The sequence below is a fragment of the Choloepus didactylus genome, chromosome 18 (assembly GCF_015220235.1).
Source record: "Choloepus didactylus isolate mChoDid1 chromosome 18, mChoDid1.pri, whole genome shotgun sequence".
Taxonomy (NCBI): domain Eukaryota; kingdom Metazoa; phylum Chordata; class Mammalia; order Pilosa; family Megalonychidae; genus Choloepus; species Choloepus didactylus.
In genome coordinates, this window is record NC_051324.1 from 52,078,400 (window position 1) to 52,096,087 (window position 17,688).

The following is a 17,688-nucleotide window of genomic DNA, read 5'->3' on the forward strand; positions in this document are numbered from 1 at the left end:
GTATATTAAGCTTTTTTTTCCTTCCCTGACCTATGAAGTCCTTTGTTCCCAGGCACAGACCCGTTACATTTCTGGGGAAGGTTGCTGGAATTCTTGGGCACCCACTGAAAGTTTATCAGAACAGGGTATAATTACCATGTCATTTGACTAACCTCCCTCTTAGAAAGTCTCACGTTTAGTTCCAGAAAAACTTGACCATGTCAGGCTTTATAGATAGAGCTACACTTGTTATGAGAGTCTGCTCATTTTAAGCTTTTCATTCAAACAGAATTCTCAATTACTGTTGACTAAGGCAAGTTGGTATCTCTTGGTACAGCAGGCAGAACTGCATACTTCCTCTGAAGCAGGATGAGGCAGTAAATGTAGGTTGGGTCCAGGTCTGGGGAGGTTTTTGTTAGGGTGGGAATAGTGATTTGCTTTTATTTAGCAGTTCGATCTGTGGGCTTGGTTTTTGTTGGTAGAATGTATGCTTTTCTGAGGTTTGTATGTACTAACCATCGCCCTTCCCCACCTCACAGAATGTCACATTAAAGCCCAGGCAAATTCTACTCTTTCTGTTCATCTGTGTAGGGAACTCTCAACTTTGGTGGGATCAGGGTGGGCAACGGACCGACAGAGGAGGATGCTGAGATTATTCAGCATGACCAGCTCTCCACCCATTCCGAGGACGCGGAAGAGGTAAGACCCAGGCCAGCCCTAGTCTCCTATACCTAGGAAGCTACACTCCAGTCCTCTACGTGAACAATAAAAATATTGATACTAATCCTCAGCCTGCCTTCTGAGCTTCTCAGGGCACCACAGCTTTTTCTAGTGGGCCCCTGCTCCAAATGCCAGGTGTTGTCTGCAGACTCTGCAGCAGTTGCGTTCTGTTGCTCAACTTCTTAAATTCCATGTCGCCTGCAGTGCTCTGCATGCCGGTCTCAGTTGCTAATTCTCAATTACCAGCTCTCCTCAGGGCCAGGCAGAGGAATCCTCAGCATCCCAACTCTTATGACCAAAAGCAGACCATTTATGAGAGCTCCTTCCTTCCTTGCCCCTTCCAAGAATCGTTTTAATTGCATAGCTGTAATCACTGGTACTTTGAAGTCCTGTTTCCACTGATGTGCTCTTGTTGCAGATATTTTGTCTGACATTTTGTAATAAGTTATTTGCCTACTTTTTATAGGGACAGTGAAGAGTAATAAGGCCAGGCTCGAGTTTTCCTTAAGACGCCACCTCCTAGCTCAGTTTTTTGAAATCCAATCTCCTTGCCTAACTACTCATGGCACAAAGCCTCTGAACTGAGCTTTTGAATTTCATCCACTTGTTACGTTCTTTCTAAAGCAAACAGAATAGGAGTTGAGGACCCAGGTGACTGGACTTTTCAATCTGCAAATGTTGGGGTGCCTTTTAAAAATAAATATCTTAATGCTCTAAATTACTGCTGCCTCTGCTTTCCATGTGTACTGAGGAGGCCTGCCTCCCATGTGTTAGCACCGCTTAGCATTAACAGTCCTCCCCAAGAAGCAATCAGTAACTTTGTGCTCATGACTTGTAACCTTGTGTGTGGTGTGGCTTCCCACTAAGTATTAATTTGTGTTTTCAAGCCTACCGAGGACGAAGTGGTAAGACAAAGCCACCTTTGCCTTCGTGTTTATCTGGGGTTTCTCTTCCCACCTTTGTGATTACTCTGCTTCTCTGTGCACCCTGGGGCCACACACATGACACCCTACATCTTGCATCTCAATGGCCATTTCTAACCAGTTCGTGAGCCTGTGTTCTGAAAAGTTCATCTCCATTAACTGCATCTCATGTGGGTCACCTCTGTCTTTGTTTCATTGACTTTGCTGATCTAACACCTCTGAGAATGGCTTTGAAAGGAGCTACAAGTAATGTCTGCCTTGGCATTCTTGAAGTGACTCCCTTTTGGGGGTTCAATCCCATTGGCCCTGCCTTCCTCTCCTGTGATGCTGTGGTTGCTCTGCTACTGGGAGTAGCTGTGTTTCCTCCCTGCTCCTCTGAGCTTAAGAGCAAGGCTCACCCTTCCTCCCTGTCCAAAATGCAGCCAGCCTCTTCCTGCTGCCCACATCTGCTTGGTGATGCTTGATGTTCAAATTGCTGGACCCTGGCAAGGGGTCAGCTGTACCCCCACGTGATGCAGGTGTGCAAGGTAGATAGCTTTCAAAAGGAGGCTTTGCCTCTCAGGTGCATCGCAGAAAAAATAATCCATGTATGTGGAAGGAGTACATATTATATCAACCACGTGTAGACAGTAACAGAGTGGAAAGTAATTTGGCTAAATATTCAGACCTTGTATGGAGTAGAAGGCTTTAGAGCTCAGCCATAATTCATTTAGTGATGCACGGTTTTTGACTTGGGTTTTTAAAAGGCCTTGCTGCACTGTTTGCATCTTCCCTCAAACTTGTCTCTAAAATACCTAGACCCATGAACTGTGTCCTTCCCTTCCTGTTCTCCTAGTCCTCTCTGAGGGGGTAGTGGAATGCAAATGGGAAGACCTTTACTGCCCCATGTGAAAACACAGAAAGGCTGTTCTGAAGGCTGGAGAGGCTCCTTTGCTGGCATCGAGGAGCCTGTCTTCCTCTGGAGCAGGCATCTGTGCACAGGCGCTGGCCGGGCTTCCTGGCAGGGCTGGGTAGGCACATGCTCTGTGTCAGTGAGGAGCCCGGCCTCTCCCAATAGCACCACCTCCAGCGGCGCTGCTTTCTAAATGTCTTTGTGGTCGCTGTCAGAATGGTCCTGACTGACCATCATGTACCAATGTCCTTATTTGTAGCCATGTCTCAGGGGGATTGGACATCCAAACAAGACGATCTGCAATTCAGCTTCCACCACCTCTGGCCATCCAGCTCCCTCAGGGATTCAGCTTCCTTTGGCTTCATAAGTAGTCATAACATTTTATGTTTATCAGGCACACACAGTCTAGTTCTCTACAGCCAAATTTAGATAACAGTGAGATTATCTAAAGATTTCAAACTAATCAGGCTTTTAAAAAAAAAAAAGTCCAGCCTGTGTGCTTGTATAGGCTGTTGCTCCACCTCCTTCCCTAAACACCAGCGTTTAGGGAAGGAGAGCCATGACTTCGTGAGAAGGAATGGCCAGAGAGGTAGGAGGAGAACCAAGAGGAGGTGAGTGTCTCAAGAGGGAGTAAGTGTCTCCCTGGGGGCCACTCAGTCCAGCTGCAAACCAGGGCCAGGCTGTTAATTGTCTGGGAAATCTTTGAAGGCTATAACCACTGAGCAGGGGTCAGCAGCACGTCTCCCTCCCACTGTCTCTTCCCTCCAGGTATGTTCATCCCCCTCATCCCGTCATCTGTCCACTCCCCCATGTGTCAAGCACTATGTTTGGTGCTATAGGAACTGGTAGAGAAAAAACAGTCCTTGCCTTCAAGGAGCTCACAGACAAACTAGGGAGACAGTCTGAGCGGCAGATGCTGTGACAGAGGGGTGCCCTGAATGCTGAGGGAGCACAGAGGAGAAGAAAGGAGGGTACCTTACAAACAACTATGGTGGGGGTAGGGAAGAGGAGACCAAGAAAGAGTCCCTAAAGAAGTTATTCCTGAACTCCTTTTGATCGAGCAGGAGATTCTGCAGAGAGGGGAAAAGAGGCAGACCCAGCAGAATGCAGTTATTATAAAGATAGAGTCTGTGGCTCATCATATTTTGAGGGTAAGCAAGGATTTGGTTTGGCTGGAGCACAGACTCAGGAGTTGGAGGATTGGTGAAAGGTGAGACAAGAGGTTGGCAGAGACCAGCCATAGTAGAGCATTTGGGCAGCAAGGAGGTGTCAGGGCAGTAAAGCTAGAAGTGAGGCAGCCACATGTGCACTACTGAGATACTGCTCGTGGCGGCATTTGTAGGGTGTATCGGATTGTGGAGGGGACACAGTCTCTTGGCATGAAGACCAGTTAATCTAATATGATTCAAGAAAGAATTGAGGGACTGAAGTGAAGTAAGCATATGCAGAGGGAGTTGGAAAGGAAAGAACCTATCTGAGAAATAAGGAGCTAAAACTGTAGTTCCTAATGCCTTAATGAATGTAGGGGTGAAGTGAGCAAAGATTCAAAATTGACTTCCAGGCTTGGGTGCCTGGAACATTGGTAGTGCCACTCTATTAGATGTGGGACATGAAGTAGCAGGTCTTGGCAGGGTCAGAGAAAAGCAGTTAATTGGGCTAGTTTTGATGACATTGAGTTTGAAGTGCCTGTGGTGCACCCAGGAGAGTTGTAGCATAGCCAGTGAGAAAGAGGCAACATGGAATGGACTGAAGATGTCCACTTGGGAGTCACTCCTAGGGATGGTCGTTGAAGCCCTGAAAGTGGTGATGCCACAGGAAAGATGTGAGGGTTGAGGCTGGAGTTCCAAGGAACACCAGTGTTTAGGGAAGGAGAGCCATGACTTCATGAGAAGGAATGGCCAGAGAGGTAGGAGGAGAACCAAGGGGAGATGAGTGTCTCGAGAGGGAGTAAGAGGCCATAGTGACAGGTACTGCAGAGCGCCAGTCAGAAGGACGGTAGAGTGTCTGTTAGAGTTAACGATGGGAGGTGATGATGACTTGGCTAAGAAGAGCTGACTTGGGGCATAAAGAAGGGAGAAGCCACGATGCACAGGGGAGCAGTAAGCAGAGGGTGAGGAGCCCAAGGTGGAGAGTGGAGACAGGGAATCTGCAGGTTCATGGTCGGAGGCATACACTGATCATGTACTGTGACAGACCCCTTCTAGAGTGCTCGGCTGGATTTCTCATTTAATTCTCACCTGTGAGGTAGGTACCATTTATTTTCACCATAGTATAGATAAGAAAAACTTGCCCAGGGTTACAAAGTGTGATGTTGGGAATGACAGAGAATTGGAAGCAAGAGTAGTACCTTGAAGGGAAGCTTCCTCTTTCCTCTCCTTTTCCCTTTTTAACAGGAGAAACTTGAGGTGGAATAAAAATGCTGAAAAGGGCTGGTCCTAAGGTGCCTAAGCAGTTGCTGCTGTTGCCCGTGGAGCTCTTAGGGGTGAAGACCTGCCCCCCTTGGAGCCGTGGCTTGCCCTCCTCTGAGGACTGCCTCAGGGCAAAGGATTGTGGGGATCGAGGTTTTTCAGGGTAACTAGGAGGCTTTGAAGAGCCTGGTCCAGGAGGAAAGGCCAGAAACACATTGTGTGTGGGTAATCAGAGGCGAAGGACACTGAGGCGTTGGCCAGAGGTGGTGTGTTGGAGCCGGCCCTCTCCTCCGGCCCCCCTTCTGGCCTGGGCTGTTACAGCCTTGCCAGCCCGGCCCCTTTCTTTCCTCCTGCCCCCATGTGATTTCCCGAGGTATTTCTGGTGTCCTTTGGGAGGGGAGTCATGTGAGTCTAGCAAGAAACAGCAGTGAAAAACAGATTGTGCTCTTGGTCCTTGGGGGCCCCAACTTAGCAGGAGGGGAGGAGAGGGTGGAGAGCGCCTGGAGGCTCCCTGAGCCTGTGCACTGGCTCGTGCTCCCGGGATTCGGTCTGGCCCTAGCGGGGGGAGCTGAGGAAGGGAGCTGTCAGCCGTCCACCTGGGAGAAGGAGGCGCTGTGGAAAGCACCTTGTGCTCTTGGGACCACTGAGTTGCCTTCTACTCAAAAGCCCATATTCACCCCTGACTGTGCTTGGAGCAGTTCAGAAATTGAACTCTAGAGAGCTTGTTCCAGCCCCACCCCTTGGTTCTGAAAATAATTCTTGATGTTGAAAGGAAAACCGGGAATAAAAGAGGGTGAGGAAAACAAAACAGGAGTTATTCTATTTGGCCTTAATGAAATTTCCACATAGAAATTTGTAAAACTTTTGCAAAGTTTTCCCTGTGTAAACTTTACAGAAGTCACAAAGGAAAAGAAGTGTATTTTGCTCCCAAAAGACTGTAAAGGTAGTAATAAACAAAGTGGCCCTGGAGGTTTGGCATCTTCTCCTGGTGGTTCCTGACCTGATAGCCTGTCTCCCAAAGCGCATTCTGGGGTAAATCCCTTCCTGCTTTTGGTGGATTGTAGATCAGGGATGCTTTTCTCCCCACACCTGCAACGTGGGAACAGCAGGGGCAGGGTCCACTGGCCAGTTCTTAAGGTACCAGGCCCAGATAATCGTTTACTCTACTGAGTGCTCCAACTCGACATACCCTCCACTCTTGAGCTCACAGCCTAACAAAGAGAAAACACAAATGTGGTGAGAAGAATCTAAGGAAGATGTGATTTATTAAAATGGAGTGTTTTGAGTGGAATGTGAGTATCCAAGTTGGGGGCTCAGCCAGGCCAGATTCTGGGGAAGGCTGAAATCACCTCCTGAGTTCCACATTGGGTGCTCCTGGCCCCTCCAGAGCCAAGGCGCCAGCTGTGAGAATTACAGTCCCTGCCCTCACCAGGCAGCGGTTAGTGGCTGTGCTCAGGCCCAGGCTCAAAGTGCCAAGACTACCAGAGTATTCCCCTCCCAGTCTCATATCTTCTCTCTTCCTTCCTCACACAACAGTTTGACTTTGGGGACACCATGGTCCACCAGGCCATCCACACCATCGAATACTGCCTGGGCTGCATCTCCAACACTGCCTCCTACCTGCGGCTCTGGGCCCTCAGCCTCGCCCATGCACGTGAGTATTTCTTCCAGACCAAGAACTGTGGTTGTCCTTGTCTCTGGGCACTGGCTCTCAGGTAGAGGGCTTACATAGAGTAGAAATTATGTAAAGATTCCAGAATTCTTCGGGCTGTTGAATCCAGGGAGAAGGATATTTCAGATGGGTGAGGCAGCACTTTTGCCAGGTTAGCGCTGCATGGTGGTCCCACTAAGGCCACAGGAGGCCAGGTGCAGCATACCTTACAGGGAAGGGCTAGTGAGCCAAATGTGAGGCCCATGGCTGCCAGGCTGACCTGACGGTGTTCTCTCTCCGTTCCCCAGAGCTGTCCGAGGTGCTTTGGACCATGGTGATCCACATCGGCCTGAGAGTGAAGAGCTTGGCAGGAAGTTTGGCGCTGTTCTTCATCTTCGCCGCCTTTGCCACCCTGACTGTGGCCATCCTCCTGATCATGGAGGGCCTCTCGGCCTTCCTCCACGCGCTGCGGCTGCACTGGTGAGGGGCACTGGGGGGCCGGGGCTGGGGAAGTGCCTGAGCTGCATGGAGAGGATGGCTTTATTCTCCTGTCAGAATCCCAGAGTCCCTTCACTAGGAGGTTTCCAGCGTGGCAGGAAGTGCCTGTTTCCCCATTGTCACACCACAGGTTCCATCTTAGTAGTGAACAGCCAAAATTGTCCACAGGAAACCACAGCTCATTTTGGAGGAGAACCAGGGAGAGTTCTCAGGTTCTCTCCTGCCTTTAGCATTCCTTAGTGCTCTTGATTGTGGCTTAAAATAGCTGCTAAGGTTTTGGATTTTTGTTTGTTTATTTGGGTTTTGGGGCTCTGGCATGTAATTTTCCCATCTTCAGGGCAATGAAAGCAGCTCTGGATATGGATATGGATTCTAAGTCCAGGAAAGTGCTAGAGCACCTCGCACCCCAGCTTTGCCCCTTAGTTCTGTCTTTGTGCTAGAGTGGTCTTCGGAAAGGACCTGGACAGCTCTATTGTGGGGGGTGGGAAGTTGGGGGAAGGGATTCCTGGATCCGTAGTATGTGACTCACACTAAAGCAACTCCTTCAGAAGGGCAGGGGTTGTGTTTTGCGTGTGTGTTGATTTTGTTTGTTTTATTTGATTTCATTTGTGGCTCTTAATGGCTCTGCACAGAGAGAGATAGCCTAATCCCTGAGGGATGGCTCACCCCGGGAGAGCTGGGTGACTCTGTTACCTCAAACTGGGGGCATCAGAGTTGGCAAATAAAAGTGCAATTACATTTGAATTTCAGATAAACAACATCATTTAGTAAAAGTGTGTTACAGACATTACATGGGACATGCTTATACTAAAAACTGGGTGTCCTGTATTTTATCTGGCAGCTGTACCTCAAACAGGTCACTCTTTGGGTCTCCGTGTCCTCCTCTAGGCTAGGATTCTTCCTCTTTTTTGGTTCTCTGTTCTTGGAGTCTCTGGGAGTTCTGAGCCCCCTTCCCAAAGAAACACAAACACACTCCCAGTGTGCACACACACAGTTTATGTTTGGGGAGTCATGAAGTCACCCTACCTTAGAGACACAATTTTTGTGTTGTTAATGATCTCAGGGCCAGAAGAGGGCTTTGCATGTCTTTTTCCATTAGTTCTTCAAACCTGAAGAAAAGCCAAAATCTAAACCTGAGAAACCCCTTCCCCACGGGGTAGAAGTTGTCTTCCCCTTGTCTTTGAAATCCGTCCTGCCACAACACAGACATTGCTTTCTCAGCCCTGGCTCCCTCCTCCCAGCCAGCTCTGGTGTTTCACACAAAGGCAGGGAGGTCGGGAGGGGCGTGTTTGGGGCTGCTGGCCTGGGCCCCACTCTCAGCTTATCAGCTGGGTGGTGTGAGGGAACGTCTGAGTAACCAGCCTGTGGTGACTCACTTTTTCTTGCCCTCTTGGCTTCCTTCCTTTCTTGTTTGCTTCTCTGTCTCCTGAGCCCCTGGGCTTAAGGGAACAGTTCCACTGATTACTGCCTACACGGGGAGCAGTTGCCTCCTCCCTGAGTGCAGTGGGGAGCAGTTAAAAACCTGGGCACTAACTGTGGATGCACACCGGGATGCAAGGAAGGGTGCCTGGGCTGGGGCCTGGTCTCCAGACGGAGCTGAGGAGGCTTTGGATGTCAGAAGGATGATTTCCCCTCGGGCTCACCCGTGACTTTCAAATGAAGGTGCTTTCCTGCATTCTCCTGAATGGCTGAAGAAGTGATGAATGACAAAAGAGCAGGCTTCAGCATCCAGCCAACCGGGTTTGAATTCCAGCTCCACCTGCACTGTCTGGGTGACCCTGAGGAAAGCACTAACTTCACGGAACCCCCTTCCTCTCTTATGAGAAAAGAGGATAATATCCACATGACAGCATCATTGTGATCAAGTAGGAAAGAATGCAAACACAAGAGATCTGTCACTGTGTCCTGTGACGAGGGCATCTGATTACGGGCCCCTAGAAACAAACTGTGTTTAGAGAGGGGGAAACCCTGAGGGGAGGCAAGCTACAGCCTCTGAATACCCTTGGATATATTTTGCAAAGAACAGGCTTGCCAGACAGTATATTTTTCTTTTTTTTTTCCCCCTTGGTAGTGGCAGTATTACATAGAAGAGAAAAAAATGTGAAAACCTCCTTTATGCAACTTCTAGAACCCCGTCCTAGGAGGGATGGTGACCTGTGGCACGTTTGGGACATCTGTTGCATGAAACTGGTGCTTGGGCACCCCCTCCTGGCCGACGTGCTTCAAGGATCCGGCCCTGCGCGGTGGGAGGAGTTGCCGTGTGGCCATCTGCTAAGGGGTGGGAACGCCGGTCCTGCTGGAAGTGGCTGCAGGGGCCTTGCTGTTTCCTGGCATCCTGCCCGGGTGTCTTCACGCCCTCGCTTCACCCCTGCTGCCAGTGTTTCCTGGTTCTGATGCAAGGGCTGCCCCATTATACAAGTTCTTGGTCTTTTCAGCGGGAACAAGAGGAAAACCATTTGGCTCTGTAACAAACCAACCACCAGTCTGAGATTCGTGTAGCGTCATAAGAAAGTGGGCGAAATCTTTCAAAACCATAGCGAGCTGCTAATTCTGCCTTCTTCTCAGTTATGTTTCTTTCACTTTTCCTCTCATCTACCATGTAAACTTTACTTGTTCTTTGCCTACCATAATTAGACATCTTTTCTTCATCTGAGAAGGCATGAAACAGGGATATGAAGTTATAACTACAACGCCAAACTGATTTTATGCAGAAAGACTGTCATCCCCTGTCCTGCCTTCAAAGGGGTCTAATCCCTTCTTATTTGTCAGATTTCACATATGTGTAGATGTGCACACTTACACACTCACAGATTGGTTGATGGTTAAGGGACAAAAGTAGGGAACAAGTTGTTATAAGGCATCAAGTGGTGCCACTGCATGAAAATGTGGGATAGCTGAGGTAATGGCTGCCCCAGGAGATGGGAGAACCCCTGAGATGCAGTCCCAGGCTAACATCATGGCCCTGCCATTTGGGCCATCAGATAGATGGATTTTCCAGGCCCTGAACTGCTCAGAGAGTGGCAGAAAGGGCCGGAGAAGCAACTCAGCACAGAATTCTTTCCCAAGCTGCCTTCACTGTGTCACACCCCGATTAGGAAAAGGAAGAGGCCCCAGAACTCCTTCCCCCTTCACCCACTCAAAGAAACGAAGTTTCCTGTTATGTGCCAGGAGTGACCTCTCTGTGGCACCCTAATTAGTCCCTTTAGGTCATTGGGTTGCCTTTGCCAGGTGCTGGCACTGGAAGGGGTGGCAAAGAAGCCCATCTGACTGCCTGAGGCTCTCTTCCCAATTGCTGGATTCTAGCGGTGTGTTTTAGCAGCACTGGGCATGGCAGGGCCTTGAGGCTCCCTGAGCAGAGCAGTGTAGCATGCCCTAAAGAAGGAAAAAGTCTTGGGGCCCTGCCCTGCCCCAGCACAGAGAACTTCATGTTTGTACTTTCTCAGGAAGCACACGCTTCCCTGGCTGGGGGGAGAAAAGGGTGGAGAGGATGACAGGGAAATTACTTTTTGGCTTTATGCTGGGAGGTTGAAGGCAGCTGGGAAGGGAGCCCAGGCTGTCCCTGGCTGTGACCACCCTGCATCTCTGATCTCGAGCAGCAGCCAGTGGGAGAGGTCATTTCAGGGGGCGTATCAGAGGGGCCACCCCTCATCTCACAGAGCTCTGTGGGCAGGAGGCATGTGCCCCACCCCAAGCATGTGTCCCCTTTTCTCCAGCCCAGACCCCGCTGTGTGGATGAGGCACCCAGAGGGGAGCTAGGAGAAGGGTAGTGACCCCACAGGCATCTGAAAATGAAGCTTCCACTCCATTTGCCCAGGTTGAATTAGAATTTGTTGTGTGATTCGCCAGCCAGGTGCTCAGAGTTCTGGATGCCTCACTGGGGTTGGGGAATGAGGGTCATACCTCACCAAAGCTGGTGTTTTGGCCCTAAGTCCTGGATTAAGACCCTGAGGTGACTCATCCTGTGTCTGGATCTATATCATTGAATGAAAAGGAGGCATGTAAATCTATTTTCAGTTCAGAAATACCCTTGCCATAGAACACCACCTACCCAGCAGGAAGAATCCTGACCGAAAGGTGAGAAAACAGGAACATGCTGTCATCCCGCACCTCAGTCCCCCAGAGTCGGCCTTAGTAGCTGGAATATGTAGGACTTGTTAGGGGCGTTTGGACCTGGAGTGAATCAGGCCCTGGTTTTGAATTGCTGTTGCCAGAAAATACTATGAATAACTTTAGTTTGAAGCTCCTTCATACGCGCTCCAGCTCCAGTCCCTCTCCTGTCCCTCTCCTGGATGCTCTGTTCCTTATGGGGAGCTCTGCCCACGCACTTATGGGAATTTTCTAGGGCCTGCGAGGTTCTGGGACCCAGGCCCAGCCCCTGGAGGATATGGGGAGAAAGCAGCCCACACAGAAAAGTCTGCTTCGCTTCTCTACCCTGGGGTAGAGCTGGCAGCTGTGTCACCCAGTGTCCTCAGCCAGCACCCCAGAACTGAAGAGGCAGCTGAGGAGGGCCTCTGAGGATCTCTTGGTGCCATGACGGGAAGGCCCTCTGATCCATGGGCCCCAGGCCACTTCCGACCTTTTTTCTCTGGTTCTGCCCTTCTGGGCTTGGAGGGTGGGCAAGGAGACTAAAGGGTTGACAGCTTCTTACAGCCTTCTCCCTGCACATGAACCATTGCCTGAAGCCTGTCATAGTCCCCAACCTGGCTGTTCTCACAGGGGACAGGGTGCCTCCAGGGTCACACAGCACCAAGTGGAAACTATTCCTCAAGGCAGCTCTCCTTGGCTTTTTTATCCTCCAAATCATGCATTTTTCTGTCCATATTTGGTGGTGATTTGGTTGCTGGGCAGTCATCCAGGGTAAGTTTGCTGGGGGAAGCACAGCCAGGCACTCTCATAATCACTCTGCTTATAAGAGAGAAAAGCTGCCTTCCTGCCCCCTCCAACTTTCGAAGAGTCCCAAGGAGACTGTCAAGGATGGATGGTGAACTGCTTGGGCCAGGAGTTGAGGTTCTGTTTTTCCTTGGAGTCCCCAAGAGAAGAAATCTTTCCTTCAGATGTTTTTGTGGCTGGCGAGTATTTTTGCCATTGCTTTGAAAAGATTTCCCCTCCCAACTTCCCCTTTACTGAGAATTTCCTTCCCTAAATCGAAAGCCTCCAATATTCACTTGCAATCCCCCATCTCCTCTCTCCCCTCAAGAAAAGAAACAAGCAGTGGGTTTGCGCAGGGTCTCATACTGGGCTCAGACAGAGCCCTGGGGCTTCCTTCCAGTCTGCTGTGAGAGCCACTGGCCAGCAAGGAATTTCTAGGTCAGCTGCATATTAGGAGGATATACAGAGGAAAATCCGGGGGAAAAAATGTGAGAAAGGGAATATTCTTTATTATTATTCGAGAGTTGAGCCAATTTGACTTTTTTTGCACATGAATCGAAAGAGTGTTACATAAACATGCTGTCTGCTGAGCAGCTCAAAGCAGGAGCTAGGGTGAACCAATTCCTTCCTGTCCTGAGCTCTCACTCCTGCTGGGGCCGGGCCTGGGCTTTAGAAGCAGGAGCTTGTGTGCCTGGGGAAGAAGTCAGGGGAGGCAGAGCTGCCGTTCCCAAGCTGAGCTACAAAAAGGAGGCTGGCGTGGGGTCAGGACATCTTTCTGGCCCAACTGTGGAGCCCGAAAATATTTCACGTTTCTGTGGAATGACGATTTTTCTCTTCCCTCTCCCCAGGGTCGAGTTCCAGAATAAATTCTACAGTGGGACCGGTTTCAAGTTCCTCCCCTTCTCCTTTGAGCACATTCGAGAAGGGAAGTTTGACGAGTGAGCCCTGGTGGGACTGTCACGTTCCAGGCCCCCCTCCCTGTCCTCTCCACAGTGCTTAGCTGTGCCCCTCTGCCGTGGCCTGCGAACCCTGGGCACCAGGGCATTTGTGTCATCCCTGACACCCCTTCCCCAGCCAACTGAATCATTTAGGTAGAGCGGGTCCTACCTGGTCTCCCACTATCCCCAGCTTGGTGTGCAGTGTGTTTCTAGGGAGAAGGTGATCTTTGGCTGACACCTAATGAGCACTACCCTTGCCCTCCCAGCCTTGCCAGAGGCATCCCCTTCTCCATCCCTAGTGGTACCCTAGTTTGTGCATCCACACATCACCCTTCAGGCTTTCCCTGCTTACCTTTGATGGAAGGAGCACCTCTGCCATCCCACACCCATACTTTGAGCCCCTTGTTCCTGCCCCTGTAATTACTGGTATAGAGAGCAGAACAAGTGTCTGCAGGTTTTCTCTGAGAAGAGGAAGGTGGTGGGTTGGATCCAAGAAGATGGTAGTTCCAGCCTCCCTCACCATCATCAGAGGGTTTGTTAATTAAGAATTCAGTGGGGCCCAAGTGGACCATCGTGGGTAGCTTCTTCCTCCCCCCCTCCTCCCGAAAGGTCCCAAGATATCGAAGACAACCTTCCTAATCCCCACCTGACACTCACCCTCTCTCCTCCCTCCCAGATCTCTCCCTGCTTGCACCCAGCACGGCACAGCCCAGCTGGGTGTGACCCACCACAGAGGTCCTGGCTGGCTTCTTAGCACACAGTGTTTCCCTCCCTTTGGTTGGCTGCTTCCTTCCTCTTCTCCCCCAGGCCTCACAGGGGCTCTGCCTATAGCTGCCCTCTTGATGACTTTTCCTGGTGGAGACCCTTAGACCCTCCCCCACCCCCAATCATGATGCTGTGGAGCACAGGGCTGTAGTCATCAAGAGCCTGCAGGCCCACCTTGCTCTGCCCACCAGAGCTGCTTCCCACTTCTGTGTGGACCCCAAGTAGAGGAAGTGGTGTCCTGGGCAGGGAAGGTTGGCATCACTGGCAGTACTGCCGCATGTGTTGGTTGTGTGAGCTGCCCAGCCCTGCCTGGTGGGCCTGGTGCTGAGCACCTCCAGGGGCCCCCTCTCTGCCACCCCACACTAGGTGGTCAAGCTCAGGGCCCTTTAATCATGTGTTGGTGCAGCAGCCTGGCTGCTGTAGCTAAATTGATACCCAGCGCCTTCAGTGATGGAGATGATTCCCTTGACCCTCCCAGGCTAGCTGGCCCTGCCCGAGGGCCACCCTGCTCCAGTGTCCCCAGTGCTCAGTTCTGTGAGGTGATGTTCCCGTGCTGACCCGACTCAGCCCCTGTGCAGAGCCCCTCCCTTCTTGTCCCCGTGGTTACATGGTGATCTCTGCTCTGTGGACAGCGCGGTTTGAAGTAGAGTTCTTTGTCCAGGAACCCTGCTCAAGGCCCTGCTGTTCAGACATTCTCGTGCTGAATAAAGTGTGTTGGATTATACTGGGGAGGCTGCCTGTCTGTTACTACAGCCCTGGGTTCTCCCTCTTGAACCCATCTGGCCTCCCACACCCTTCACCTCCTTCCAGCATTTTTGCTTTTCTTTCTGATTAAACACCACAGTGGCCCTGGCTGGACCATTTGTGAAATTCTCACCTTATCTCAAGTTTCCCTGGCGTCTTTCCACCCGCCTCAGGCAGCTTTGCAGACACTACTTGGGGTGGGGGTGGGGAGAACTGGTATTCCATCTCCCCTTTCCTCACTGTGCACCCAAACAGCCTGGGGAAGTAGGGGGTCTGTGTCTGGGTGTCTGCTCACCCTCTCCCTCTTCTCCAAGCGTGCTCTCCAGGGCCCTGAAGCCCTTGGCTTTGATGTAAGTAGAGGCCCCACGTGGGGTCCTCAGGGCAGCTGGAGAATGTGAGGTGCTAAGGTGGGCAGGCGGCTGAAGACCTAAGGGGGGGGGGGTGGCAGGGAGGGTGCCCTCTGCCTCCTAACTGTGCCACCTAAGGTATATCCCTTCTTTTCAGTGCCCGCCCTCCCTCTTCATTCCTCCCTCCAGGAATGTGAGCAGCAGGCTGACAACTGCTGCTCCCCAAGAGGTGAGCATTTCATGGGTTCATGTCAGAGCCTCAAGCCCTCTGTCCTCCCCCACAGTGCCAGCAGCCCCGGAGGAGGCCTTGGGATGCTCTGTCCTCATTCAGCTCCTCAGAGTGTAGAGTGGAAATTCAGGTAAAAGCTCTTTTAGCTGCAGTGCCTCAAAATATTCAACATAGGGTTACCGTAAATCCAAGAAGTTCCACTACAAAAGAGATGAACACACAATCACACAAAAAATACTGTATGTGGATGTTCATAACAGCACTAATCCTAATTGCTAAAAAGTGGAAGCAACTCAAATGTGCATCAACTGAAGAATGGATCTATACAATGGAATATTATTTGTCGATGAACAGGAATGAAGTATGGGTATGTGCTGCAACTTGAGTGGACCTCAAAAACAGATGAAAGAATCAGACACAAAAGACCACATATCATATGATTCCGTTTTTGGGAAATATCCAGAACAGGCAAATTTAGAGAAACAAAGTAGATTGTTGGTTCCTAGGACTGGATGGGGATGGAGGGATGAAATGGGGAGTGAACTGCTAATGAATATGGGGGTTCTTTTGGGAAGGATGAAAATATAAAATTAGATTATGGTGATGGTTCCATAACTCTATGAATATACTAAACATTGAATTGTGCACTTGAAATGGGTAAACTTCATGGTATTTATATCTCAAAGAAGGGGGACGGCCTCGCTTATCTGGCCGACAGCAGCTGGGGGGAGGCAAGGCCCAGTGGGTCCTTGGCTAAGCTGAGCTATTGGGATCTTGTAGCCTTGGGCTGCTTCCAGCTAAAGATGGGCTGACCAGGAGCTATCAATCAAGTGCTTGGGAAGTCCCAGGGCCAGGTGGGAGTTGAAGGGGTAAGGGGGTTGGCAGGATGGACCCATTGCTCCTGTTTTTGAGGGACCTGCCCTTTACCCTTGTGGAATTCCTGGACCCCCCAGATGTCTGCCAAACAGTCTGTGCATCTGTCCAGGGAACACCATTCATCTTCAGGTCCTGGAACCACCATGGGAGAGGGTGGCTTCAGCCTGCTTAATGGGGGCGTCAACCTTTGTAAGGCTAGGGGACCACCTTCAGGACCCCCTCTGTCCTCTCTTCTTCAGTGGAGACCCTGGGTGGGACTGCAGACTTTCTGCCTGGGAAACACCAGGCATAGGGAACACTGTTGCTCAAAGCCTGCTGATAGGCTGGGTCCCACAGATCAGGAAGTGGCCTCCCCATTCCCTAGCTCCCCAGCTCCCCAGCCTCCCTCAAGCATGTCCTCAGCATGGGCTGCCCCCTGGTGGCCGGACAAGGAAGAATTCATTCCTCCTCAGACCAGGTGGGATAGGACCCTAGGAGGGCTGTGGTAGGCAGGGGCCTGGATTGGCGGTCAGAGAAGGAGAAGCCATCCTGGGAGTATTCTGGGATTGATAGAGGGTCAGACTGGCCAGGAGCAGAAGACCAGATGACTTGGAGAGCCCATCCAACTTGTCTCATACACATTAACTGAAAAAGTAACAAAATGTGTGCACATAATAAAGAATCAAAGAGTACAAAGGCCCTATTATAAAAGTAAGTCTTCCTCCTAGCCCCAGAGTCCCAGTACCCAGCCCAGGCAGCCATGTTTACAAAGTCTTGAAAGAAAAAAAAAAGCCACAAATGGGAGTTACTATACCCCCTGGTTTGTTGGCCTGTTATTTAAAATTTAATAAAGCTTGCAGAACATTCCAAATCAATACAAACACATTGTGATGGTTTGGAGGTTTTATGGACCTCAGGAAAGTATGTTCTTAAGTTAATCCATTCCTGTGGATGTAGACCTATTATAGGTGGGACCTTTTGATTAGGTTATTTCAATTAAGATGTTTAAGATGTGACCCACCTCATTCAAAGTAGGTCTTAATCCTCTTACTGGAGTCCTTTGTAAGAGAATAAAAGAGAGAGAGAAGACACAGAAAAAAGGCCCCAGAGAAGCTTAGAGAGAAGGACACACAGAAGCTAAGAGAGACAGAAGCTAAAAGAGAAAAACATGCGGAAGCTCAGAGAGGAAGCCACTAAAGCCAGTAGCTGGAAGCAACGAAACCCGAGAGAGGAGGGAGAAACCAGCAGACATGCCACGCATCTTCCCATGTGACAGAGGAGCTGAGGATGCCAGCAGCCTGTCTTCAGAGAAGGTATTGTCCTGCTGATGCCTTGATTTGGACTTCTCACAGCCTCCTAACTGTAAACTTGTAAGCTGATCCCCATCGTTAAAAGCCAATCCATTTCCAGCAAACTGCATTTCATCAGCTTTAGCAAACTAAAACACATCTTTTTTGCATTTGCTTGATATTTCATCCTATATATGTATCTTAATTCCTTCAACTGGCCCTCTGCTGTCCTTAGAGAGTTCCAGCCTGGTGGGAGGAGTTGAGAAAGGAAACAGTATGACATGCAGGATTACTCCATCTGGGAACCTGAGGGCCAGAGAAAGGAAGGGTCTAGCTTCTGCCCTAGGGTCCATGGGCTCAAACTTTGAATGTGCTTCTACCACTGCCAGCCCCCACCAGTGTCCCCTTCCTGCTCCCCCTGCCAGGAACCCCTCACCACTCTGGGTGAATTCAGACCCAACAATGAGGCACCCTGAGCTCAAAGTGGACTCAGCCTAATCCCCCACCCATGTGTTCCCTAAGATTCAGAAACGCTGGCAAAATAGGGTCTGGGAGGATGAGAGCCTGACAAATCTCACCTG

General features: G+C 50.4%; 1 protein-coding gene across 6 annotated transcripts in view; it reads left to right on the top strand.

The window, feature by feature from the left end:
• The window catches only part of ATP6V0A1 (ATPase H+ transporting V0 subunit a1), an 81,728-nt gene extending 67,361 nt beyond the window's left edge, over window positions 1-14,367 (top strand). For 4 of the 6 annotated variants that reach the window (XM_037808191.1, XM_037808189.1, XM_037808193.1 and 1 more), the window contains 5 exons: window positions 571-678; window positions 1,587-1,604; window positions 6,459-6,576; window positions 6,882-7,053; window positions 12,789-14,367. In XM_037808191.1, the coding sequence (XP_037664119.1) occupies window positions 571-678; window positions 1,587-1,604; window positions 6,459-6,576; window positions 6,882-7,053; window positions 12,789-12,882 (510 nt within the window). In that variant the 3' untranslated portion in view covers window positions 12,883-14,367. The remainder of the gene's footprint in view (window positions 1-570; window positions 679-1,586; window positions 1,605-6,458; window positions 6,577-6,881; window positions 7,054-12,788) is intronic. The other 2 variants (XM_037808192.1, XM_037808194.1) reach the window with 1 other exon arrangement.
• Window positions 14,368-17,688: the final 3,321 nt, after the last annotated feature.